General features: G+C 48.4%; 1 protein-coding gene across 2 annotated transcripts in view; it reads right to left on the bottom strand.

The window, feature by feature from the left end:
- TEKT3 (tektin 3) overlaps positions 1–27,850 on the bottom strand; it is an 83,701-nt gene that overhangs the window by 5,921 nt on the left and 49,930 nt on the right. For both annotated transcript variants that reach the window (XM_049812692.1, XM_049812693.1), the window contains exons 2-3: positions 768–1,375; positions 131–214 (exon numbers count right to left, since the gene is read on the bottom strand). In XM_049812692.1, the coding sequence (XP_049668649.1) occupies positions 131–214; positions 768–1,346 (663 nt within the window). In that variant the 5' untranslated portion in view covers positions 1,347–1,375. The remainder of the gene's footprint in view (positions 1–130; positions 215–767; positions 1,376–27,850) is intronic.

Here is a 27,850-nt window from a genome sequence, read left to right as displayed (position 1 = left end):
GGCCCAGGAGGGTTTGGAGGTTTGAAGAGTTTAGCACCTCACCAGCACTAAGGAGCCAGTGAGGGAAAAGGGCTGCAAAACCTGGTTAGGGTAGTTTAGGTTAACACCTGATCTGTGTTGCCAAACTTACTGTGAAGAGCTGTTTCTCCACGTCATCATGGACTAGGTCGATGCCCATCCTCTTCTCCCGGTGAAGCAAGCACTCCTGAGCGACCTGTTGGGGACACGGCATAACTGCTGGCTGCAGGGTCAGGGTTCCCTACAGGGATGGTCCCCATGTCAAGTAATGTAACAAAAGAAATTATAGGTGGGCACAGAGATGGCAGCATGGGAAAAAAGCACCCAGGGCAGCTGGTTTAGCTGACAACGAGCAGCCGAGCTGCAACATCAGCATTAAATCAACACGAGGGAGCACACGTGTCCCTGGTGCAACCACAGCTGAATGCAGGGACCTGTGTCAGCCTTGATGCTGACCTCACCTGAGCCTCGTAGTAAGACATGGGCTTTTGTCTCCCAAACCAGGATTTTGGATATACCGCTTACAAAAATATTTAGTTAAGCAAATACTGTTCTGATGCGCTCAGCATGTGCTGATAGGGGATGCAGCAGATGGCCAGGGATTTGTTTATTACTAACTTAACTAATGGTCTCTTAATAAAAACTTTCTAGACATTATGGAGCTGTAATGAAACTTAATTAGACGTTTGAATGGCTGCAGATGTTTCAGCAGTAGCTACAGCTTGCAGCCCACTGGACAGAGTGCTTACCTGGAGAGGGGCCTCCGTCTCAGCCAAGGCTCTCTCCAGTCGTTTCTTCATGTCTGTGAGTGCATTGGTCTCCCCGATCATCTCATCCAGCTCACGGCAGAGCTCTGACTTCCAAAATTCTATATCATTGACACGCTCTCCCAGGTTTTTGGTGCTTTCTACTTGGGTTTTCTTTGTCTGCTGATATTTATCCTGAATCATGCGGGACGTATCGACTCTCAGACGCTCTGCATTGTGCCGGGAAGTCTCCGATGCTTTGTAGTTGGTCAGGTTGGACCTATACCAGTCATCAGGGGTGTACCGGGTAAAGAGGGTAGTTCTGTTGGAAACAAAAGGAAGCATCTTGCTGGGGGTTAACCCCTGGGAGCTTTTGGAAAAGGGAGCCAAAGTTGGGTTGATGGCAGCTGTTTTATAGTAAGCGCTGGGCATCCAGGGGTGGCTGCAGCTCTGAGGCAAGGGGTAGTAAGGAAAACGGTTCTTATAGCTTGAAGCCATGGTGCTGATGGCAGGCAGAAACTTGGTAGGTGTTGATCTTGGATGGGCATATGTTGCTGTTAAGGGAGAGCCAACCAGCTCCATTCCTGAACGCTGCTATTCACGTACGTGTCCTGCACAAAGGAGAGAGAAGAAGACAACCTCACTCAGTAGGCTCCTGCACTTGCCTTACTTCTTACAGCAAGACATGCAACTTATAATACAGTGATGCACACAGCACCTACACATTGCCTGTACAGGCCTAAAACTCTTGAATGCAAATCCCTTCTGACAGCATCCCAAGCATATGTATATATAAGGATTTGACTTTGTTGTTAGTATCTAGCATCAGGTCTTGAAATGCAGAGAGAAACAAATCATGGCTGCTAAGGAGAATGGCAGATATTATGCCTTCATTTTCCTTAAGTCTGTCAATCCAGTGAAACTGTAGTTGCTGATTCTCTGCTGTTCATTTGTTTCTTTTGGCTGGCATATCTGCTGATCTTATAATACTTCAGATACAATTTTCTCTTTAAAAGTTCCATTACCAGCCCCATAGCTTTAGACACACAGTTGCTACCACCCCAGTGCCATTTGTGGGCAAGGGACTCCATGCTCATCATCTCTATCTTTATTTGCATTAAATGCTCAAGTGACGAGTCTGCAGGTGAGCCTAGCTTTGCAGGACTATATCCAAATTTGAAAAAAAACACATCTATTTCAACCTAAAAAGAACAGCCATGTCTTGACTTGCAAAGGAAGAAAAATGTCTATGGCTCACACGATGTAAAATAAATGTGCTTAGACAGGAGATATCCTACAAAGTCTTTTCAGAGTGGCTTGTAAACGCCAGCCTTACAGTAACCCTAGGAAGAATGGCCACACAGGAAGATTTTGCTACCAATAACTGCCTATGGCACTGTGGGTGCTATTGCTCTTTTCAGATTGAGGTTATCCATCAATTATTATCAGAAATATAATGCAGAGGGCCACCAAATGTACCTAACACACCTAACCTGAGGTATGTTGTGCTCAGTGTGAAGTTGTTGTGTGGGGTGTCACAACAAGACAGAATAAGTCCCCATGGCTGTTGTAGCCAGCTGCCGTGTTGCAGGGACCTGTCCTTCCCCTAAAACCATCCTGACCCCACTGCTCCCAGCCCAGCTTAAAGCCCCAGTGAAAGGTTAGGACATCGGTGTGCTACAAGATCCCTGCATGGGAGGGGGGTTTGACATGAAGCATGTGCTAAATCCTATTTGTTACAGCATGAAGTCAACTTTATTCCTTTAAAAATGTTCACATGATGTTCACATGAAATAAACTCACTTTTACTCTAGAACAAAGTATCCACAGAAGCAATCACATGACTAGAGGTTTAATTGCTCCTCCTGGGCTACCCTGATGACTTTGCACATGTAGGCAAGCTGAGAGAGACTGGCTTATTTTTAAAATCATAAAACCCCTGGGAAAGAGAGTTTCTTTCATTTTACTCACCTGTGCAACAAAGAGTGCCTCTTTCTGGACAAGGGCAGGACCAAGGATTCGCGCTTTCCTACTGGAAAGCTTAAAAGGCGATAGATGGGAGACACACAGAAACAGGCAGGCTGTGCCTGTGAGTTACTGTTACTGTACACCGATGGTAACCCTCTTTAATACCAGACACTTGCAACCCATTGACTCTCTTGGAGCCATGCCCATTTACACCAGGTGATGAGCAGACAACTCATTAAACTGCATGTTTTTCAACATCCAGGTATGGGGACAGGTGGCCTAGACACATTTTGCGTCACTGGTGCCTGTAACGGTTTGATGCATTCAGATGAACAGTGTCTCGAAATGCAGCTGTTAAGTAAACGAATGGCAAATGCAGGAGAATAACAGGTCCTTTAGCTAGGGCAAATTGGAGAAAAATAGGGATGAGTCAGAGGGGAAAAGTGCACAGCCTGCAGCTGGGAAATCACTGAACTTTGAGGACTGTATTTTCAAGCCTTGCCCAATTTTGGCCATGCTGGCATAGGCTGCCCCAGTACCTGACTTGAGAGCAGCATAGCTGTGGGCACTGAGTCTCGCCCCAGGATCCAGCCTGGCCGAAGAGGCTGTGGGATAGGCAGCGGGAAACTCACACCCTCAAATTTAGCAAAAAAACTTTCACAAACACGACCCTCTGAGCCAGTTTGGCAGAATCGAGGACAAAATGTCTGCGCTCAGGTCCAACAAAAACCACTGTGTGTGCCGGTTCCCACAAATCAGTCATTTCAGCCCTTTTGTCCCTGCTAGGGATAAACGACTGTGCTTTCCCTAGCTCCACACCACTTATTTATACCTGAGAAACAGCATTCAGAGAGTGGGAGACGGCTTCCCTGGCTCCCACCCCTGCAAATAAATTATTCTCTTTCAGATACTGACAGACACACGTTTAAGAAAGGGAGGAAAAAACCTTGGGAATGGACTGGAGTTACTTTTCCCTGCATTTCCAGCTGAAATAAATGCCCCTGCATCCCCCTCAGGATAAGCCATCCCAGGGTGACACTTTCTACCACCCCTCAACATGGACACACGCTGGCAGCCGCCGAACACCTTTGGGTTCGTTTGGATGATCTAAGAGATATTGGGGGATGGGGAGGGGATTAGGAGAAATACCTGCTTTTTTAGTCCTCCCCTCCCGGTTAAGGCACACACTCACCCTTAGCTGCCTAGATGGAGGGTGCGCTCCAGGGATTTGGGGGTGCCCGGGGGGGGCTGCTACTCACCACTGTGCTGTCGGTGTCTGTGGCAGTACTGCCAGGTGCTGCAGCATCCCTGGTGCCTGTGTCAGTGACACAGGGGACTGTTGCCACGGGCACAGGGTGCTCAGTGACCGGGTTCTGCCTGGGCAACTCCCCACAGCTGCTATGGCAACCTGATGCAGCCGTTGGGCAACCCAGTACTCTTGATGGGCAACCCAGGGCCACTCTTGGGCAAGAAAATGCCCTCACGTAGCATCTTAGTTCTCACCCTGGACAACCTACTGCCCTCGCTGGGCAACTTTGTGCAGTCCCTGGGCAACCAGGTGCAGCTGTTGGGCAACTCTTGAGCAGCTGGACAACCACCTAGTCATATGGTTTAGTTTTAGGTAGTCCGGCAAGGAGCAGGGAGTTGGACTCGATGATCCTCATGGGTCCCTTTCAGCTTGAGACATTCTATGATCCTATGAACTCAGTGCCCTCAGTGGGCAACCCAGTACCACCCCTGGGCAACACAGTGCAGGCTCTGTGCAACCTAGTGCCTTTGCTGGGCAACTTGATCCTGTTCCCGGACAAACCCCGGTGCCATCAGTGGGCAACCCAGTACAGTCCTTGAGCATCCTAGTGTCACCCCTGGGCAACTGAGTGCCACCCATAGGCAAACCAGTGCTCCTGATGGGCAAACCAGTGCCCTCACTGGGCAACCTGGTGCCAGCACTGGTGTTCTTGGGCCAGCCTGTGGCCAAGCAGAGGCCTCACCGGGGTGGGTGGGTGCACTAGGGTGGGGGTGCTGGCACCCCAGGTGAGGAGATGCATGGTGTCCCCAGGAGCCTCACCACGGCACAGCCTGACGCAGCACCAGGGCATCGTGCACCAGTCACCCAGCGACATCGGGAATGTCTCCTGGGAGAGGGTCCTTCCCCATTTATTTCAGGCTTTAGCCTGAGAAAAGGCACTGGAACAGGAGGAGCCCAGCAGTGCTGGTGGTGGTTAGCACAGCCACTCCAGCTAACCCACGGGGGCTTCTCTCCAGCTTGTGAAAACACCCATCAGGTCTGCTGTGAGGACCTCTGTGTCCCACTTTATCCAGAGGAAAGATTTTCATTTGCTTCATTTTACTGCTTTAGATTAACTGTGAGCTGTGTGGATAGCTCATCAAATACTCAGGCTGATACATCTGTCTTCTCATCTTGCCTTTTTCAATTTCCTCTTGTTTTCCCAGCTATCGCAGCTGCAGACTGAGACTGTACCAAAATGTTTTACAGCTTCTTGTGAGGGCAGTGACACCCTGCCCCACTGCTTTCTGTGCACACACACACACAGAGCTGGCCTCCATGAGAAGGCCATGTCTCTGTTGCCAAAGATCTGACATAAAAAATAACTCAAACTGTTTTGTGTATACAAAGTTTAGCACACTTTGATTTCACTTTAAACACGCATCTTGCTTTAGCTGGCTGAAGAATCAGCTTAACCAAACTGAAATAAAAAGTTCAGCACACAAGTTGCTTTTCTGTAGCTAAACCAGATAAAATAATTTCAATCAAAGCAAGCCAACCTCTGCCCCTTGGCAGGACACGCACACACCCTCGGACCAGTCCTGCTCTCTGGTCCTTGCACACTCCCAGCCTCCATCTACACCCGCTCTCGCTCCCTGCCTGGAGCTAATTTTGTTCAGATGAATCACTGCACGACGAGGGACACCACTAATTGTTGTAGGCAACCACATGGTTTTTAAAGTATTTGCTAAATTAAGCAATAATAATTAGATAATATTGTAAGTGGCCCACGGGTGCTCTGCAAAGCACACAGACCAGGACTTTCTGGGGAAGCACCCACAAGCACCACGATGCAGAGGGACAGCAGGGGACATCAAAATGGATGAAGCTTTGGTCCCACCATAGCACTTGGAGTGGCTTTTCAAGTGAAGGGCTAATGACATACCTAAAAGCTACAAAGTCAAGGAGGATTACCACGGGTAAAACAAATTCGCAAGCTAACTGACTCTCAGGCAAGAAGTTATCAACTGCACACAGTAAGCTGTCCCCAGATCTCCCTCGTGCTCTGGGTACCACACCGAATTAAGTAGACTATTCACATCCCCTCCATTTATTCAAGTAATTAATCTGCATTCCTTAATTGTGACTACAACTCCAACAGCAGGAAATTCACTAAAATTGCAAAACTGCCACTCCTGGTTCTGGTGGGGCATATCCAGTTTTGATGGACATGTGAGAACACGGTTTGTCCCAAAGCCTTGACCATTTTAGCTCAGAATCAAAAAAGAAAAACAAGGGTGAAAACGTGAGGCTGATGTTAAGCAGGGGTGCCAATTTTCAGCACGTCAGCTCAGGTTTGCCTAGTTGACTAAACTGGAATTTCAAGGGATACATTTAGATACCTAAGTACAGAATCTACTGCCAAAAGCTGTCAATCTTTCTGTCACAGCTCTACATTCTCTCTGTCTATTAATATAGCATTATGCTGGATCATAAGCTGCCCTTCTGAAAATACCCAGATCCAGATCTTTTATAGCATCCGTCATGAGTCTACATGTACCCATAACGTTGCCCAGTCACAGTTTAACACCACTTTTGAATATTCCTCTCTCTCCTACAAACATTGTACCTGCCTGAAAGGGATCAATTGTCTATTCAATAGCAGATTAATTTTCAAAAGTCACATTAATTCATGGAGGATTAAAAGAAAATTAAACTGTGTGGTGCATCCCATGCTGTCACGCTGAAGGACAAGGATGCTCACAGGCAGCATACGCTCCCATCTGGCCCAGGGCTACTTCAGGGATTCAAACAGGTTTCAAGATTTTATCTATTTATGAAACCAATGCTGGCTCCTAGGGACAAGCTGCACATGCGTGGGCATGGTCCTGCAGCAGGCTCCATCTGTCTGGGAAACACATGAGACTTTCCAGGGTTTTACTGGGTTTCCTGCATTCTGGTGAAAATTATGAGCTGATCATAAAACACAGAGTGCCAAGGACTCTTGAGGTGAGGCCTGGGCTGCTTTGATCTCTGCACGTGGCCAGTGGAAAAAGATGGTTATGGCTATCACTGAGCCCCCCGCTGCCACACCAGAGGCTGGGACTGGCAGGAGGAGGGCTGGGGGGTCTGACACTGAACCTGGAGGAGAGGGAGAGGAGGCTGAGCAGGTTGGCAAGGAGAAAGAACCAGCTTCGGACATGGGCAGCCACTGGAGATCAGCTGGGGCTCTCCCTTTCTCTGCCAACAGCCTCTAGAAGAGCTTGCGTCCTTTTTCCATGGTTGGAGAAGCTCAGGTGTTTGTGCCAGCTCCTCCACAGCCCCGTGCAGCACTTGGAAGTGCCACCATCCTGCTGGTTGGACTTCTTAGAAAACCCAGCTCCCCAGTCTGCTGGCAGTCACCTCTCTGTGCTCCGCAGGCAGACAGCTGAGCCCCAGCGGGGCAAATACCCATGTATAAATAAGGGGCAATACCAAATTCAAATTTGTGGTTAATTCCAACTCATTTGAGTCACTTCCTCGGTATCCTTGAATGGCTACAAAAATGCAGTTCATCAACAGATTGCCCCAGCAGGACCTGACTCCTGTCCCTTGCTCTGGTTTAAGGTGGGATGACCTCTGCAGTGTCCGTAAGCCTGTAGTGGAGTAAATATAGAATCATAGAATGGTTTGGGTTGGAAGGGACATTAGAGATCATCTAGTTCCAACCCCCCTGCCATGGGCAGGGACACCTTCCACTACACCAGGTTGCTCAAAGCCCCATCCAACCTGGCCTTGAACCCTTCCAGGAATGGGGCAGCCATGGCTTCTATGTTCCAGTGCCTCACCACCCTCATAGTGAAGAACTTCATCCTGATATCTAATCTAAATGTACCTCTTTCAGTTTAAAGCCATTATCCCTTGTCCTGTCACTACATGCCCTTGTAAAAAGTCCTTGTAAATATAGTATAACGTAAGAAGGAATCAACCCACACTTAATGCTGCCATGCAGCCGGGACTGTCTGCACGTGTTGGCAAAGGCTTGAGAAACCACCTTGTGCTGTCAGCACATCAGTATGTGCAGTCCCATCCTGCACTCAGTTCTGACACAGAAGCTATTAATAGAAAAACTATTAAAAATGCGTGTTGTGAAACCTTTCCTTTCCCTGAGGTGGAAGCGTGCTGTATGTATCCTGTTGCCCTGAAAGAGGCATGAGCAACAAACAATCCAACTATTTTGCACAAATCAGTGACAGTTGGCTAAGCGTATCGTTCCTTAAGTATGTGTTTCATGTGCCTTTTTTTTTTTAACATTCTTGAGGGGTTTAGTGATTGTTTTCCCAGAACCTGCATTTTCTGCCGAAGTTCACATCTCCTTTTCCGCCCTGACTTCTCTATCAATAAACTAAGGGGGTATGTTTAAGCCAACTGCAAGTGCACAAGGGCAGGCTGCAGCGAGGGGAGGCAAAGCAAAACCTCTGCCCTGTCCTGCCCATCACCCCCTCATTTGCCAGGTGCGAAGGCAGGGGTGGACATTCCCACCCCTCTCATACCCTCATCCTGATGGAGCAAATACATCCCACCTCCAGCCCTGCCTCAGAGCTGAGGGATTGGCTTTCATCTACAGGAAGACATTTCACCAAATTTCTGAAAGACACTGGGAAAATGATGGAGTTAAACCAGCGAGACCCACCATGTGGAGACGCAAATGCCACTTTACCCTGACATACCTCTGTCCTCACACAAAATTGCCCTGGAGCTCAGGAGCTACACATGACTTTTAATAGGAGCCCACTTGCCCCAGTTTGGCCTGTGGGGGACATGCTGAACAGGGGTCACCTCACCTAAGTGTAGACATTGCAACCTAAAAAATTTTCCTTTACAGTCAGTAGGAAGAAATAGGCCTCTCCAGAGGCCATTATCTGTATTATCTTAGATGACTTTTTTTACAATTAAGCAAACAGTGCAAGGGAAGGTGCATTTCTTCCATGTCCCACAAGAGATACATAGTGATACCTAGACTTGGATGTCTAACTGACCCAGGGCAGATGAACCGAGACTCTCTCAAAAACATCCTTAGTCCTTCAGCAAGGCCAGACCTACTGAAAATCTTCCCTTGAAGTTTTGGTTTCCAAAGATAGAAAGCTTGGAAAATTGCCTCTAGACTAAAACGATCTTCACCTCCAAACATGAGGCTCTTAACAAAGAGAGAAACCAATGAAGAGATCAAAAGCAGACTGGCAGATGAATTATTCAGTCTAACCATAGTAGCATTTGATTGAGCTTTCCAAACAATAAATGTGGCATGAATAAATCATTACAAATCTCTCCTTGAGCTCTCAGGATGAGTCACAACCACCAAACCACAGATTCTCAGGGCAGGCTGCTCTGCACATCCACAAGGTTAAGACACAGATAACTCATGTAATCACAGCAGTCATGATCTCAGAAAATGTACAAATTTACTGGTGATATTCTCAGCGGTGCCCAAGGAACTATCGGAAATAAAACCCAGTGATTTCGGGGAGACCGTCCCTGTAGCCACTTCAATACACCATGAGCTTTGGCAAGGGGGAGTCTGGATTTTGCTCTCTACATTGGCCTCACCACAAAGTCCAAGGCTGTAGGGAGGGTGTGCTTTAAATTGCATCCAGCAACCAAAGAGGTTGCTCACACCATAACGTTCAATCAACTACACAGACAAATGGGCATACAAGCAAGTAGGAGACAGTCCAGACCCACTGAATCACAGTCATATAAAAGATCTAGACATTGGCATGAAAAAAGATGAACGCATGCCCAGAGCAGAGAATGTAGAGCATCACACTGCATCTCTGGCTCCCTGGGACCTGCCAGGAGCCTGACGGGAGTTTTGTTCTTCCAGCCGAGTTCACACAAGGTCACATTTGGGAGTCACCTCCTTGGCACACAGAAAAGACCTTATGAAACTGTCCCCAGCTAGTTTTCCTTTGTATGTCCCATCTTGCTGAAGCCCTTGATTTATCAAAGGTGAAACCTTCAAACCACCCCAGGGGCTGACTTCTTTGCAGGGAGGAGGCCAAGCAAAAACTGTTAAGAGGTGACAGCATTGTGGTCCGATAACTGATGGAGGGGGAAAAAGGGAAATGAAACCAGTTTCTCTATTCACCTTGAAATATCCCACCTGTGAAAGCATTGGACCACGCGCTGTTTGTTAACATCACAACCAACCCCATTATTTAAACACAAACTTAAAATTGAGCCCCAGCATCTGAGATCTGCTGAGTAGAAATAGATGGCTCACATGATTGATGCTACGCACATGCTTTTGTGCTTAGCTGAAGTGAGTTATTGGTGGCCTCTCCATGCTCGTATACACTCCTCATTTCTGAGCCAGATGTGAAAGCAATTAGCACAATGGGATGACTATCTTTAACTCTGTGGGGCTTTTTATAGGTTAATGTTTATTTTTGGACCTACTTTCTTGAGGTGAATTTTGGCAGGCTGCTCAAGGACTGGTTTATGTCATGACTGGCTATTGTTTAAAGCTTTTTATTGCTTTGGCAAGGGCTTGGGTTGGAAAGGGGAGGGGAGAGTTATTGTATTTTTTTTTTCTCTGTCATCATATTCAGGCTACTATTTCACAGACAGCAAAAGGATGACAAAGTCTGCAGAGCCGACAGGAACGACCTCAGCTTCTACCTCCTCAGGAAATAGTGAGGGCTGAATACAGTCCTGTTGCGGAAGCGCCCAGAAAGCTCATCTGGGAAAAAACCAGCCTTCATGGAAATTGCTTTTAAAAGGAAAGAAAAAAACCCAAAACCTCTCTCTTCACTTTTCAGTTCCCCTTGCAGCACTGCCAGGGTGCTCTTTCCATGGTCACATAAAGACTCTTCCCAGTGGCAGTAAACTTTCACGAAGGAGGGATGTGCCTCTGCACTGTCCCGCGGCACAAGGCCTTGGTCATCTTTTGCTGTTGTTCAGAAGGACATGGCCAGAGAAGAGCCTTTGCTGCAGAAAAGCCCCTGATTCCTGGGCTGTAGGGCTTGCCTACATGGGGAAATAATACCAAATAATCCCAACAGACCAGCTACTCCCGAGACCGCTGGAACTCCTGAAGAGACAGGTCCGTGTAGCAGTTCCATCAGTGCAGCGTGGTGCTAGCAAGGCACTGGGGAGGTCTGCGGTACCCTTCCCTGCTGCTATCACACTTGTCCAGCTCAGGGGGAAGAAAAACATCTCCCAGTGCACAGTCACCTCAGTAAATACTCAGCAAATGTTCCTTGCAGGAATGGTTGCAGCAAACCTGCTGGGCACAGCATTGGGAGCCACTTTGATGATGCATTTAAGCTCCCAGAGTGCATCCGTTCTCTTTCCGCAGCAGCAATACCCCATGGCTGAGCCATGAGCAAGGCTCGGCTGTGATACACGTGATACAGCCAGGTCGGGAAAAACACAGCCAGCTCAGGGAAAAAATACTCTCGATAAACAAGGTGAGACATGGGTGTGCAGTGACCTGACTCCCCCAGGCCAGGGGAGAAGTTGGCCAGTGCTCACCCCATCCTTTTTCCCGGGCCCTCTCCCTTATTGGGCTCAGGATACAACCAGCTATTTGGGCTTGAGTGCGCAGATGAGAAAAAGCAGAGGGAACACCTGCTCTACTCCATCCCCATACATCTGCCCAGGAGACCGCAGAGGCTGCAGCCAAAACACAACAATTTAGATACCGGTTGCTTTTATTTGAACTTTCCAAAATACAAGTGGCCTTGGCTGGTCTGTCCCTAACATACACTCAAAATACGCTAAGTGCTTGTGACTACAATTTATTTTAAAACACCACCCAGACTGTGCTTGACTGATTTTAACACTTCTGCAAAGAGATCACCTACAGAGTTACTTCTGCGAAAAATGAAGCAATAATTCCCTGTTTCAGTATCGCTTATTATTCAGGACACTCAAGGGATTGTCTAACTCCAGATGAAATTTCCTTTTATCAGATTTGGCCACTGAGAGCTCTGATCAGCATAAAGTGTGTGCTTAAGAGCCATTTCCATAAGCGATATGAAAAACTCCAACTACATTAATTGCTGGATAAGGACAACAAAGCAGTCTACATTGCTTCGCCAAATATTAGGCTGGAATTGGAGCCTGAATCTGAACCATCTTTTCCTTTCAGAAAATTTGGCTTTCTTATCACATTTGTGACTGGCCCTTGTAGCTGTCCCAGCCCAAGCCAGGATGCCAGAGATGGATCTGCCAGCAAAGTATGGGATGAATTTGGATCCACTCCCAATTGCAGCTTGTGACGCTCAGGCCCCTCAGTGGTTTAGGTCAGCATCGCTCTCTGGTTTCCATACATCAGCAGCCGCTGGGGTCTGAGGATTACGGAGAATGTTTACTACTTCAAAACAAAGGGAAACCATGTCCATATAAAGCTGACAAATAATTAAGACAGCTGCAATCAGATTAGATCCTGTAATTTACTTGATATAATTTGGTAGATTTTTTTTTTGCTAGAAAGGGCAGATCAAATTTGCTAATAAAACCCCCTTTTTTCCTACCCCTGTGAGTGTCTTTCGTTGTTCATCTATCCGCCCCTGTGACAAGCCAGCAAGGGGAGCATTTCTTTTTCTGCCATGCCCTGCCACAGACCTTTAGAACTACCATTACGATTTCATTACATAAATATTTTGCCTGATTCTTTATCTCATATTACATGTAATTTTTATCCTTGGAACACTGTGGTCTACTTAGTCAGATGGAGTACACAGTGCCTGCTAAAGAAAATGGAAAAACGAGGTTGAATTGATGGGTTTCTTCCCCTGCAGGTGGCAAATATTTTCAAGCAATTTAAGCAAAAGGTGTTTTCTGATTGTATCCTGAGCAGCCTTCAGAAAAAGGTTGATTCTGGCATGCTTTGGAGAGATGAATGGTGCTGAGGCTAATAGGTAAGAGGATGAAAGTCGTTGGGGTCTCTGCACACAGAACCCTCATAAAGATTTGCTCTAAAAGGCACCTATGGGCTGTTTTGGTTTGGGGTTTGAGTCAGCAGCCGGGATTTTCACCTGCATCCCCAAAAGTGATGTGCCAACCTCTCAGTTTTCCTCTAAATCTCATGGCTTCTTCCTGAATCTTGCCTTACACAATTATAATACAAGGCAGAAAGGCTTTGCATCAGTCCTGGGACACAGAGAGGGGTGAAGAGCAGGTGGGGAATGAGCAGCCTCTTCAGAGATGCAGCCCACAGGCTTTACACACAAGTAACCACAAACCTGAGGACAGGACTCCTTATTGCCACAAATTCCCCAAAGCCACCTCTCTGTCAGCCTGTGGGTATGCAGTAGGATGTTCTGCCACAGCTGCAGGGAGCTGTGCAAAACCCATCCCCGGGGTAAATTCCTTTGGATAACTGGCTGGTGCATGAAAAGATCTATAATGACCCCAAAGCCCCTTCCTCCATGTACCTCCCCAAGGCAGATGGGGGAAGCTGTGCCCCCTATCTGCACACCATAGGGGAATCATGAGGGTGTCCTCATGGAGACAGGCTCCAATTCTGGTGCTGGAACCTCAGCGGTGTACCTGCTGCACAGGTCCTTCAGTCCTCACTGCTCAACTAAACAGAGATTTGCAAGCAGGTACTTGTACCCACCCCAACACAGGCTGGCTGTATGGTAGACCACCCATTCTGTACTTTAACCATTTTTTTCCTAACCTGTATTAAAAAACTGCACATAAAAGCCTTCTGCCTGTAAACCATACAGCACTAACTGAAGTACAACTCTCTCCCTGTAGCAAGACACTGATAACTGACGTTGACAAGAGCATTCTGCAGCCTCTTCCTTACTATTTTGCACCCACTCCACAGCAGCTTTTCCTGTGATCGGAGAGCCAGGCTGGGCTTACCCCGTGTCACCAACGGTGCTGAGAAAGAGTTGGGCAGAGATGTCCCTGCACTCAGAAACTCATCACACAAGTGAACCTGAAGGTGGGCAGGAGGGACGCTGGTGAGCCAGAGGCAGAACATGGTCTACCTTTGCCCATCAATCATATGAAACAAAACACCCTGATTTCACCTTAGAACAATGAAAATAGATAAAAACAGATAAAGATAATGACACAAATAACAACCAGAAGAGATTTGCAATAAATCATGAAAGCCAGAAAAGTATGCCAGGAAACCTGCATTTTCCCACTCTTTGCCGAGAAATTATTTCACAATGTGCTTGCCCTGATCATCCACAGTCGCTAACACCTATAGGAGCTAGAGCACCCATAGAGATCAGTAACACTTGAGAAAGCAGTCACAAAACTCAGGGCTTTCAGTGGGGCCACTACTTGTCTGAGCACAGCAACACCTGCGGGAGTTTTCTCAGTGGTGTCGGCTTAGCAGCAATATCTGCTGGGGCTGGAGCTATGGGCAGCGACTCCTTAAAAAGAGATTTCTAGGCTAGAACAAAAAAAATGTTTATCATGAGCCAAGTAGCTATAAAAACCCAGCACAGGAGTGTGGGGTCACATGCTTTGTTTGGAGGAGCCCTTCGCACCCCCTTTCAGGGACAAAATATAAGAAAGAGAGGCACAAATACTGGAAAATAAATAATTTATCTGTTGCTTTGCACGCTGCAGCTCTGCATGCAGATGGGCTTGTGTGAGGCTGGAGACCACGAGCACCATGTTATCCCACCCTGGGGGGGCGAGGAGGGATGTTTTCAGGAGCTCAGGAGAGCAGGGAGATTCCTGAGTACAACAGAGGCATTGGTGAATAAAACCTGGGCTCAGAGCAGGGGAAAAATAAATGGTGAGTGGCTGGGTGACAGCAAGAGCCAGGCATACGTGCTGTGGACACTCCTCTGCTGTACAGCTCTGCTCCCTCTGACCACATGTGCTCAGCCTGTTTTTTTTATTTTATCTCCTGGGGGATCTGCAAGGGACAAGTAGAGAGGTAAAACTGACTGATCTCCTGGAGATAATTCCAAAAATACAGAAAAGAAGGGGGCGGAGGGGATCAAAGGAGATAACCTGACACTTTCATGTCTTTGTTTTCCCAAACACACTTCAGCAGCTGGGCCTGAAAACAAGGGCAGGAGCATCGTGTGGATCAAACACCTTTAGCTGCTTCTATCATAGAATGGTTTGGGTTGGAAGGGACCTTAGAGTTCCAACCCCCCTGCCATGGGCAGGGACACCTTCCACTAGACCAGGTTGCTCAAAGTCCCGTCCAACCTGGCCTTGAACGCTGCCAGGGAGGGGGCAGCCACAACTTCTCTGGGCAGCCTGTTCCAGTGCCTCACCACCCTCACAGTGAAGAACTTCTTCCTTACATCTAATCTAAATCTACCCTCTTTCAGTTTAAAGCCATTACCCCTTGTCCTGTCACTACATGCCATTGTAAAAAGTTCCACTCCAGCTTTCTTGTAGGCCCCCTTTAGGTACTGGAAGGCTGCTATAAGGTCTCTCCGGAGCCTTCTCTTCTCCAGGCTGAAGAACCCGAACTCTCTCAGCCTGTCTTCATAGGAGAGGTGCCCCAGCCCGCTGATCATCTTCATGGCCCTTCCCTGGACTCGCTCCAACAGGTCCATGTCCTTCTTACGTTGGGGGCCCAGAGCTGGATGCAGTACTGCAGGTGGGGTCTCATGAGAGCAGAGTAGAGGGGGAGAATCCCCTCCCTCGACCTGCTGGTCACGCTTCTTTTGATGCAGCCCGGGATACGGTTGGCTTTCTGGGCTGTGAGCACACACTAGCGGAGCTAGTGGAGCTTCTCATCAACCAACACCCCTAGGTCCTTCTCCTCAGGGCTGCTCTCAATCCACTCATAGCCCAGCCTGTATTTATGCTTGGGATTGCCCGACCCATGTGCAAGACCTTGCACTTGGCCTTGTTGACCTTCCTGAGGTTTGTGCAGGCCCACCTCTCAAGCCTGTCGAGGTCCCTCTGGATGGCATCCCTTCCCTCCCGCGTGTCAGCAGCACCACACAGCCTGGTGTTGTTGGCAAACTTGCTGAGGGTGCACTCGATCCCGCTGTCCATGTCGCCGACAAAGATGTTAAACAGTGCCAGTCCCAAGACCGATGATCCCTGAGGAACGCCATTCATCACTGCTCTCCACTTGGACATCGAGCTGTTGACTGCAGCTCTTTGAGTGCGACCATCCAGCCCATTCCCTATCCACCGAGGGGTCCATCTGTCAAATGCATGTCTCTCCAACTTAGAGACAAGGATGTTGTGTGGGACAGCGTCAGATGCTTTGCACAAGTCCAGGTAGATGATGTCAGCTGCTCTTCCCTTATCCACCAATGCTGTAACCCCATCGTAGAAGGCCACCAAATTTGTCAGGCATGATTTGCCCTTAGTGAAGAGATGTTGGCTGTCACCAATCACCTCCTTATTTCCCATGTGCCTTAGCATAGTTTCCAGGATAGCACTTATTCCTTTGGTGCAGCAAACTCCAGCTGGCGTCACCCTCACCAGCAGCACCCTGAGCAAAGATGCCCAAAAGGGCCATTTTTGTCACTAAAATGAGACCTTTGCATCCATACGGAGCAGAGAGCTGCAGCCCCAGGACCCATCGTTGAAGGTGGACCTCCTCCACTGACGGGCACACAGCGTGGACTCACAGAGGCATGTTTGAAGCTGAATCTCGGAGGAAGGGTTTTTTCCTCTCTCATCTCTGCAGAGGGTTTATTCCTTGGTGTGTGTGTGAGCAGCAGGAAGGAGGCAGCTCAGGCTGGACCAGCCCTTTCCGCAGCAGAAATTTTGGCAGGCGCTCAGCTCCTTGGCTTGATTTTTCACAAACAAGCACCAAAGGGTTTCAGGTTCGCAGCCTGGTGGAGCTCACATTTTTCCACCTTATTATTTTTCCCTCTTTCCGGACTGCGAGATTCAGCTCCTAGGGGCTTTTCAGGGTTTCGTGCAAGCTATCTTTCAGATTTGGGTTTTTGTGGTTTCGTTACACCCACCTTGAGTTTTATTTGAGAAGGGCCCAAAATACAAAGCAAGTAATTGGCCAAACCCAGCGGGTTTTGCCTGGTTTTAGGCCAACATTTTTCAAACCCACCTGAATACATAAATCATCTCAGTTGTAAAGCTGGGCTATAAAAGTAGAGGCAGTTCATTCACTTTCTTATACCTTTAATACCATCACAGCAGGGAGTGATTCTGCCCCAAAATCACCTTTTTCTGTCCACCGAGTGCCAAGGGAGTCTACACAACCAGCTTGCATGGAGACACTTGCCCTAGATATGAACTAGGACAAATGACACCCTCCACCAAGCACATTGCAGCCCTCAAAATACTGTTTCTAAACTAAAGGTGCAATTCTTTAAAGCCAGTATCCTGATATTGAAGGTCTGACACATGCTCCTGAAAAACTTGCGGTTGTGCTATGTAGTGTTGAGTATCACCTGAGTCTGGTTATTGTCTTCTGGGGAAAAGCTCAATTCAAACGCAACACCAGTGCCGCACAGAGAAAATCTTCAAACACAGCTCCTTGAGGCGTATACCAGGAACAGGTATAATATATAGGAACGGGGAAGATGCAGCTTGCACCTCCAAGAGAAGTTAAGCTCTCAGAATCTGAGGGTGTTTATAACTTGTGAGATTCAAATTCCACTGCCACCATTGAAAGAAAGGACATGAGGGCAGAAGGACTTGCCTGTGCTGTCAGTTTTTATTGTTTCATTAGGACTTCCATGAGAATCAGTATTTTTCTTAAAGCCACAATTCCTGGTGTCGTAAGGCTATATGAGAAGCTCATCTCTCGCTCCAAGTTTCCTCTCTAAACCTCGTATTTGCATAGAAAATGTGACCCCCAAAAGGGGAATATTAAAGTCAAAACTGTTCAAGTGATGCAAACCTATATTGTCTAGGGAAAGGGGGGTGGGACTACAGATTCCATCCATTCGATTTCTTTTGAACTTCATGGGACTTGGGGTATTCCAGCATTATTGCACTTTTTAAACCCAAAGAGACAGGAATAAAAGTCCTCCCTACCCCAGACATGCACAGCTGCACACAAAAGCCTTCCAGCTTGGTAGCCCCTGAATATAGGATAACTCACAGTGGAAGAGACTTCAGTAGGTCATGCCGCCCAACCTAATTTTTTCCACGGGACACCTTCGCTTCTCTCTGCCAGGACACACCGAGCACGGCTGGGGCATCCTCTCCTTGCTCCGGGATGCAGCGCTGTGGGTGTGCACCCTCCCCGGCTGCACGATGGGCTCTGACAGCAGCAGGGTGGAGGACGCCAACGCATGTCCACTGCAGGATGGCCGGCAGGTCTCTAAGGAACAGCTCCATCAACCCAAGGAGCCAGTGAGCTGCTCCGGTCCCCATCCAAGGGGCTGTTGGCAGCTCCAAGCCACCTCAACTCTCTTGGATGCTCCAGGGGCAATCACCCGCAGTCGGAGTTGAAACCCATCACTTTGCAATTATAGTCTGGCTATTTAGGGAAAGCACTTCTCGTTTCCCCCGACCCTTTTTCCTCCTGACGGTATCCTGCCCTGCAATGGGGAAGGGCTATTCTTAGAGATGTCTATTTTGGGTTGGAATGCTGGAATTAAGATCCTTCCTTCCTTTAAAGAAAACATGCCAAACGATATTTAGAAAGCTTCATCCCAGTTTGAAGGCTATATTCTGGCTGCGAAGTAAAGCAGATTTATTTGTTAGCTTAACATTTACCAGGGGCTGTAACGTGCCCTGCCCCACTGCCCCAGCACCAGGACCACCCAACCACCCTCCTGAGGCTCTGGGAAGTTGGGTGATATGTCCTTTAATGTGCCGAGTAGCTGCCACAGGGTTTATTCATTCCCTCTTTCTTGGCAACGCTTTGTATCAGCTTCAAATAGGTTTAGTAAAATATTTTCCATCAAAACCTTTTTTGACAGAAAACAGCTTTTGGACACAATGGAAACTTTTGTGGAGAAGAAAAATTAAAATAAAACCTGCTCAGCTGATGTTGGAGAACTTTATTAGAAACTCAAAATTGTTTTCCTCCTTGAAAAGTTTTTGGGAAGGTACTGCTGATGCAAAAGAGGCTATTTTTTCAAGGTGACTACAAGTTTGCTGTGGAATTACCAGAACAGTTCTCATGCAATTATCACTTCTGGACCAGGAATCACTTGCGAGTGGGTGAATCTGATAGCAGAAGCTCCCAGGCAGAGCTGGGAGTGGACCCTGGGGACATCTCTTGGCTTTACAGAAGTGTTTGCTGCCCCAGCACAGGTCCCCTGCCTCTGCAGAGATCAGGCTGGAGGAAAGAGTCCCACCAACTGCTTTTCCCTCCAGGCTGGACCACGCTGTCACAGGCTCAGGCACTGCAGCCTACGGGCTCTCCTACCCCATCCTGGGGCAATAAGGCAACTCTGTTCCTTCTGCATAACACCACTCAAAGCTTAAACCAAGGATGAAATGCACATTTCCTCCCTAATCCAGGTTGCCCCCAGGGCTACAGGTTGCCACAGGGCTGCATCCTAGATGCTCAAAGGTGTCTCGAATGCCAAAATAAATGTGGCTTTTTACAGATAACAATGCAATAAGATTTCTGGAAAACTGTATAAAATAATATGTATTCACCTTGCCTTTCAAGTCTATTATTCCGAGTGCCTGGAAAGGTCGCTAGTTTTATACAGCAGCTGAGATGCTGAGGTAGCCACAGGACTCCCAGATCCTGGGACTTGAAAGGAACAAACCCAAACATCTCAGCGCTTACCATAAAATCAAATTAGCTGGTAATGAAACCTTCCTTTGAAATAGCTAGATGAAATTACATGCCAGAAACTTGGAGGCAGCAAGCTTTGGACCAAGGAAGCAGCTCTGTTTGCACAGGGACTGTATCAAACTGCCGTGTTTCCTTCACAGAAGCCTCCTCTGGTCCCCGTGCAGCTGGCTCAGCACCCATCCTGTAACGTGGCAGCTGGCGCTTGCCTGGCCCCAGCAAAGCCCTGGCCCTGTGCAGTACCAGGGGGGCCCTGGGCTCTCGCTCCTACCCTCCTCCACGTTTCCCCTTTCCAACAGCAATGCCAGTGCAGCAATTTTTCTGGAAACCTTGAAAATAAATTCTTGCTACTGTCTCTTTCTCACCAGGTGCTGGCGAGACCCAGTGCAGGACAAGCACGCTGAGGCTGTGGGTGCCTCCTGCATGCTCCCCGTCACCGGGCAACGTTCAGCCGAGATGAGCAACCACCACGCACATCTTCCCAGGGGTCCCCCATGCAAACCAGCATGAACTGCTGCTGCCTCACTTGTACGCAGGCACACTCTACAAGGATTTCAGTATTTTGCTAAACGAAGCAAACGAAAGCTGATTCTGGCTTCTGGCAGCAGCAGCCCCGTTATTGCTTTAGCAGCCACAGGCTGAACATTTGCAAGGCAGAGCCAAGAGCCACGACGAGCTGTCGGGCTCTTCAGCCCACGTCAGGGTTTTGTAGCGTTCACACTGGGTCTCTATGAACGCACAGAGCCACGGCGTCGTCCAGCCCCGCAGGGTCTGAGACACCCACCGCCCCCTCCACCAGCAGACCGTGGCCGTTCATCCCCAGGCACTGCGAGATGGGCATCCTCCTTTGTTCCATGTCCAGCCTGGGGATGTGACGTGACATTAAAGCAGTGGTGTTATCCCTCCTTGGGTTTCCTCTAAGTTATCTCCCATCGTATCTGACTCCGATGAATAATTAACACAGACTACATCCTGAGCAGAGCTGGCCAGAGGCTGCAATTTCCATTACTTGGGAAATCCTGACATTAAGGGAGAGATTGATTCTGATTCTGCATAAAAAGCTAGGATTCTTGTGTTTGCCAAGAAACAACACTTCCTCCCAGCAATCAATTTAGGGCCATTACAGTGTTTCACTTCAGTGACTCTTTTCATTATGCCTTTTGTTCTATGCATTTCTTAAATTGTGCACTACATGCGTGTGGAATTATACAATCTATAAAGACAATATAGTATTAAAATTTACGGCCTACATTACATGAAATTAATTTAAGTGACAGAATAGAAACATTCTGCTTCTGCTGGAGTTTTGATACTGTCCAAACAAAATATTTCAACTTCTTTTTTGCTGCTGGAAAATGTTGTTGGAATCAGCACATTTCTACTACATGGCTCAAGTTCAATTAACCTGCTTTTTCATATGGAAAGTTAGACTGAGAATAATTTTTCAGTGGCTTTAGTAACTGAGATACTCCCATCCTACTCATCCCCAAAACACCCTCACTTATCTTTTATTTGTTGATGTTAAAATGCTGTGCCAACAGGTAAGCAATGAAGGCAGAAACTGATTCCATGTTTTTCCAGCCTTATACTCCAATCCGTAAAGGTGGCACAAAAAGGCTACTGAGAGGCTCAGAGCAATTTCATCCCCATTCACTTCTCCATGGGCTACTCTAGATTAAATAACTAATTTCTGCTAGGTCTGACGGGCAAAATCTCTACTTCTCTATGCCAACAAAACATGCAATAGGCCTTTCAAGTGTCTTGACTGTACTGGATGCAATATGATGAGAAATACGTATATATCAACATATAGATAGATATACATACCCACAAGATCTTTCGAATACTTTGATTTCACAAGGAGACATGGGGGAGAAGGGGAGTGCAGAAAGAGCAGTCATTGAGGGGGATTTGCTGCACTTTGGGATCCTGAGGATACAAAAGATGATGAAAGCCACCTCTGAATGGAGCGGGACTGCAGGCTAATTAGTTGCAGTGACTGAAAATGCTACTTCTGTTTGCTCTACAGCACCCGATGCTTGGTGCTCGCTCTGCCTTCAAAGGGTTTTCAGTAGCAAACACCACTTTGTCAGAAACACTCCATGGACAAGAGGGGAGGGCAAAACTTTTGACGGCGCCAGAAGGTATCTCGTTGTCTCCTTCAGGGCTCAGGTGAGCCCCTGGGGCTCATTTCTGAAGGACAGCACAGGTCTTCCTGCCCCTGCCCTCTGCCATGAGGGCCTTAACATCCCACACTGACCTATGCATTACAGGCCATTTTGCAACAACAAAAATGCTCTTTTTTTTCCAGCAACTATTGATATTTGGCACTTAGAGAACTACCTTTTTCACCTCCTCCAAAACAAGCTGCCTTTCAAGTGTATTTTACCCCTGGCAGCCCATTGCCCGTGACCACAACATGGGCCTCATCTGCAATGAGAAGACCCACTACCCGTAAAACCCAAGAATGATGTTTCCAAAAGCACCTGTGCAACAGCTGGTGCACAGGATGGGGTAAGCCACGAGGCAGGTCTGCACCCTCCCCTGGACTACGCTAGGGCAGATGGGATTTTGCCGGAGGATGCCAGGCCCCAGACCCCTGCGTCGAGCATCACCGAGCCAGCCAGGCACCAATGGTGCAGAGTTCAGCAGAGACATTGCACCGGGACCCTCTCGCCAGCTAACGTGCTTCATGCTCTCCCCAGGCTTGACGGCTCAATAGTGACCCGTGTGTCTGTCTGTCAGCCTCGGCCGTTTGTAAAGCTCCCTAGTAGCGAGATCCAGACGTTGCACTTAAAAAAAAAAATTACATTAGGCTGCATTTGTCAGGGTCAGGTTGAGCAAAGCCAGGCCAGGCTGGTGCCTTCCAGGAACCGCCCTGCAGCACAACCCATCCATCCATCCCACTGACGTGTCTGCTTTGCCCCTTCCCCAGCCACGGGAGATCTTCCTTCTCAGCCTGCGGCTAAATCTTTATCTTTTGCAGGAACTAGGTATGGGTTTGGTTTTCTGCAAATTATTGCAGCTGCTGACAGATATTCCTGCATTAATCCTAGGGAATGGAGAACTGGTAGCCACTCTCCAAGGTTGGGTCGATTTGGGTGCAGCCCAAACGCAGCAGCACTGTGCCAGCTCACAGGGACACATTGCCCGCGTAGGTTAGCTTGGTGACCAGCCAGCCTGAAAATGGAGACAAGGATGGAGTGCAAGGCAGGGCCCAATCCTGCACTGCCTCTAGGAAAATCACATTTTGCAGCAAAGGCAGGATAAAAGCAGCCTCTACCTTTCTGCACACGGAAAGATGCCTACAGCCCCCAAAGCAGCAAACAGCACAGTCCCAGTGGGGCGGCACCGCGAACCCAGGCATGGATCTTAACCAGGTGAGGAGTGTGATGTCCAAGGGTTTTTATGAGCAACCTATGAAAATAGAAACATTGGCACAGAGCTTCACTCGGACGCAGTCAGGCTGCACACTGCGGTGCCAGGGAGCTTGCTGAAAGGCGATGTGGTCGGATGTACGAGGGGCAGTGCCCCAGCCTTGCTCTTCCCAACAGCTAAACCCTTCCCTGGAAAGCTTCCAAAAAGAGAAAAGGGAGCTGACACACAGCATGAAAAATGTAAAAGCTAATAGCCATGCTTTGGCAACATTATAATCAAATAAAAGCGTGATGGACATTGTTAGGCAAACACGGCCAGAGACGTTGCTATGAGCCCCACCTGCAATAAAGCCTAATCTTGGGACTAGAGACAGCTTATTTTGAGGGCTCATAAAGTGCCGGCGTATGTACAAAACACACTGTAAGGGCTTGGGAGCAATGCCAGAGCCAATGTCGCTTTTGCCTTTTGTGCAGAGAGGAGTTTTGCCCTGCTGAGCTCCCCTCTGCCTGCTCAGCGTGCACTTCAGGAACGACAGAAAAACACTTCCAGCAGAGCACTCCCCACGCAGTGGCTGCCTGGCCCCTGCTTTGGCTTGATGGATTTTTAAACATAGAAACAAAAGAGCGCATCACCCTGACCCTCCCTCCTCCCCACGGTGAGGACACATGTCCTAGTGAAGGGGACCACAGTGAGAAGTTTACACAAGGACTCTCACGTTCAAATCTCAGCAGCCCATCTCTGTGCAGAGGCAGGTTTTAATAACAGAAGTAGCATCTAGGGGCTGTTGTCTAAGCCCAGCCACCTCTGCAGAGACCCCTCTGCCCGTGGGACACAACCACCCCTTTCCTGTCCCCTCACAGTAGACCTGCAGGCGTAGGCGCACCCAGCCGAGCCACCAGACCACATACCCATGGGCTGGCTCTCTGGTTCCTGCACACACTCACTTTATTTCCATATATGTGGCTTTCTGCAGCCAGTGCCTTCCATTTTTTGAACCACGATGCAAAAACCTGAGTGTTTGCGAAAGGAGCCACTTCCAACATGCTTGGCACAAACTTCCCAGAGTGACTTAAACTGTCCTTGCCACAACCTGCATGTGATTTTGCTCCTTTTCCCTGGGAAAAGCCACTGCATTGCCCTAACTTCTTTTTGCATCCTTTAATTTCCAGAAAGCTGCCACTAAGTTGTTTCCTGCTGCCCCAAGTAGCTGTGTCTGGGGATTAAAACAGGCTGCTGAAGTGTTCCACGGTCCTGGGGAAGTCACAGCACATGGCTGTGAGATGCTTGTGCTATTGCTCAGGCCATCCACAGCCGTACTCTGCTATGTATGATCTCCACTGGGCCACGGAGCCAGGAGGATCACAGCAACCTGCCCAAATGCGCTGGCACAGAGATAAAGGAAATAATGCTGCCTCAGCAAAAACTGTAGGGAAAAAAATAAATAAATCTCAGAGTAAGGAGTGTTGCTGAATCATCAGACACCAGGGAGCCTGATAAATATGACAGCAGTAAATAGCTGGGGAGCACAGGGTATTTTTGCTTAAGAAAACCTCTTGGAATTTCAGGTAGCATTATTCAAGGTAGACTTGAGTGAACAGCCCTCTGTATTTGAGAAGGGGAAGAGGAGGAAATGCTTTTTCCAGGCAAGCTCTTGGCACACCCCAAGTATGCCTTTTAAGTAGAACAGCACGAGAAAAGATAAATCTAAGTCCTTTGCAAATATGCTAGGAGTGTCTGCAGAGCACACAGCAGAAACCGCTGGGAGCATTTGCACGGGGCCTGGGAAGGATCAGCACAGCCGTGCACAGCATCGCACAGAAGCAGCTTTTGTTCCAGCAGCAATTAGCGCATTCCTGCAGAGCCCCGGGGCCCAAAAGAAGAGGCATCCCTTGTCCCAGCCTCCAGCCCCATACTCCTGCCGAAAAACCCAAGCCAGTGTGGGGGGATGATGGATGGCATTCCAAAAGCAGGCTCGGGATGCTGCCTCTGCCAGTGAAACAACTCTGGGAACATGAGGAGGACAGGGCGGCAAAGCATGGGGGAGCATCCACAGCTGTGCCGGGGAGGGAGGGATGACATGGGGCTCCATAGGGACAGAGCCCTGCCTAGCCAGCCCTTGGTGAAACAGGGGGGTTCCCCTCTCCTACCTTGGGCCACCTGCAGTGAAGCCTCACGTGTCAGCTGGTGGCCCAGTCCCCAACCTCTCCCATCCTGGTAGTGTCCACCAGGAGACACTTGGTAGGTGTCTAAGAAATGGATAGAGGTACCGGTCTCCTTCCAGTGACTATAAAGTGAGTCCAGAAGGGTAGCGTGGATGAGACATCCAGCTCTGAGGTAGCTAAATCAGAAACACTTCTTCCCTCTGTGCATTTAATGTCATCACATAAGGCAGCACACTCCCACGAGCACAGTGCACTGCTTTATCTGATGGGTGCAGGAGGTCCCAGTCCTGCCATGCACTCAACACATCTATTTGACAACAAACACGGTGGGACTCCCACTGTGCCCAGCAGAACCAGTCTCTGGCGTAAGTGGAGCTGCTTGCAGAGATGAGATCAGGCAAAGGGCCTGGGGGGTTCTGAGCTGCTAACGCAGAGCCCTGCCTCCAGAGGCTGGAGAGAGATCGTCTGCAGAACGTTTAGGAATCCCCAGTGGAAAGCCCGTAGAAATGCACTTCAGGGTCGAAAATATTATAAAGCCCAAACTCCTAGTGTAACTGAAGATGCTCTGGTCGAAGAGACGCATATTTGGCTTCTACTTACCTACAGTATTAGTGAAAAGGGGGGGGGGGGGGGTGTTCCACTGGGAGGTGCAAACCCTGTACCACCCTCCCCTCTGACACACACAGCCAAGTGCCAAGCATGCATCCACCCACTTGACCCACCCGAAAACACAGACACTGGTAAACTCTGTGTCATTCCTTGCCCGTGCTTCTCAGCCGCAGACCCTCCAGCAAATCAGTAGCGCAATTCCCACTTTATAGGGGGAGAGATCTCTGTCTCCAGAGCAAAAGCAGACATGTTTTGCATTGAAAGAGCTTCTTCAAGGTACTCAGGTGTACTACGTCAGCCAGGTCAGGGCACAGGGAGCAAGGCTCACAGCTCCACCCGGGGAGCCCCACGTGGTAGGTCACCTTGGCGTCCAGCCACGACCTTCTCCAGGGATGACTGCGCTGCATAACAAGCAAAATAAGACAAAGTAGGGGCAAGGCCCTCAGTAACGCTCACAGAGATGCACCCTGGCTGTCCCTACATGATTCTCATGTCCCTCCAAGGCACGGAGATAGGCTGAAAGGTCTCTGCCAACCCAAAGCAGCACTGAGGTCAACCTGGACATGTGAGCTCATCACCTGGGCTGTGCCAAGTGGTCCCTAACACTCGTCTTTCATAGGAAGAATGAAAGCAGCCCCTGGATGCTGCCCAGCACACATCTGCCACAGCTGCAGCCCTGAAGCGTCACCCACAGTTCAACCAGCTACGTGAGAGCATCACTTTAACGCTGTTGTCTCTAACATGCTTTTAAAGCCTTTGCTGCACCAAAGCTTAACAACCACCGTCACCACCAGGAAGCTGAAGGCCGTTTCAGAGGCGTTTGGACTTTCCCAGGCTTTGGGAATGTTACAGGTCCTGTGTAGCCACTGCTGCCTGGGGTCACAGCCATCACTCATGACTGAATCCCATGCATGGCATAAGCAACACACTGACCTTAAAACAGTTGTCAAGGAGGGAAGTTCATCTAATACTGATGTATGGGGAACAGAAGAACAATGCTGTCCCCATAGGCATGTCTCACGTGTTGGCACAGTGGGTGACATCTAAAGGTAAGGCTGGGGATCCATGCATGGAGCTATTCAGTCACGTAACAACAGGATTTCCCTGTTTAGGGAAAAAAATTAAGCTACCTTTATAAGTGGTCTGTGACGGCCACAGCATACATGTGCACACCGCTTTTTGCACCCTCGTTTTTCAGGTAGGTTCTTGTGTGCTCACAAAAAGGGGGTGAGCACCCAAAGCATGGCCTTAGGATGCAGACTGGCATCCAGAACTCCATTCACACAGAATGGATCCAATTATGCCACTGATTTGATTTAATTATGTTCTTGCTTTTCTTAATTCACTTACACTCTACTTTGCTATCCATCACAGGGCTGCAATTGCAGCAGGCAGTGCCCTGGCAGGCAGCAGGCTGCCTGCAATTAGTATCTGAATCAATGCTATTCGAAGCTGCCTGTGGGTGTTGTACTGCCAGCAAGCAGATTTTTGTGCAAGCCCTTTCTAGCTGACCAAAATGCAAATGAGGGCAGAGACAAGTCCAGAAGTAAGAGGAACCCAGTCCCAAAAGCTGCTGCAGATTCAGAAACAGCTTGCTGAACTCTGTACATTTTGCACCAGTGGTTTCTGTCAAAATCGAGTTTAGCTCCAAGGTTGTCAGTGAGCATCGGTCTGGGTCTTGTGGAGGGGAAAAGGCTCTAATAAGAATTGGCAGTTGCCTTAGGCCCAGCCTTGCACCATCAGAGTCAATACCAGGGATTTTCAGCTAACTGCACCAGGACTTTCTGGAGTGGCCTTTATGCAACACAGTGAAAACACCTTTAAAAAACCTCCACAGATAAATAGGCAAGGAAAAAAACCACAGAGAAAGAGCTTTCTTCTGACCTAAACCTTGTATCTCTTCAGCCGCCCCTCAAATAATTTTTTATGAAAACATTTTTGAATGGAATAATAGTCCCATTTAACTAGCTCTGAATTTTCTGTAGCCAATAATGTTATTTTGAATAGCTGAATCAAATTATTTTCATCTCTGTATAGAAGCAGCACAATAATAGCATGAATGCCATCTATG

The sequence above is a fragment of the Accipiter gentilis genome, chromosome 10 (genome assembly GCF_929443795.1).
Source record: "Accipiter gentilis chromosome 10, bAccGen1.1, whole genome shotgun sequence".
Classification (NCBI taxonomy): domain Eukaryota; kingdom Metazoa; phylum Chordata; class Aves; order Accipitriformes; family Accipitridae; genus Astur; species Astur gentilis.
The sequence above is the reverse complement of the archived record's forward strand: the minus strand, read 5'-3'. Positions and strand labels throughout refer to the sequence as shown.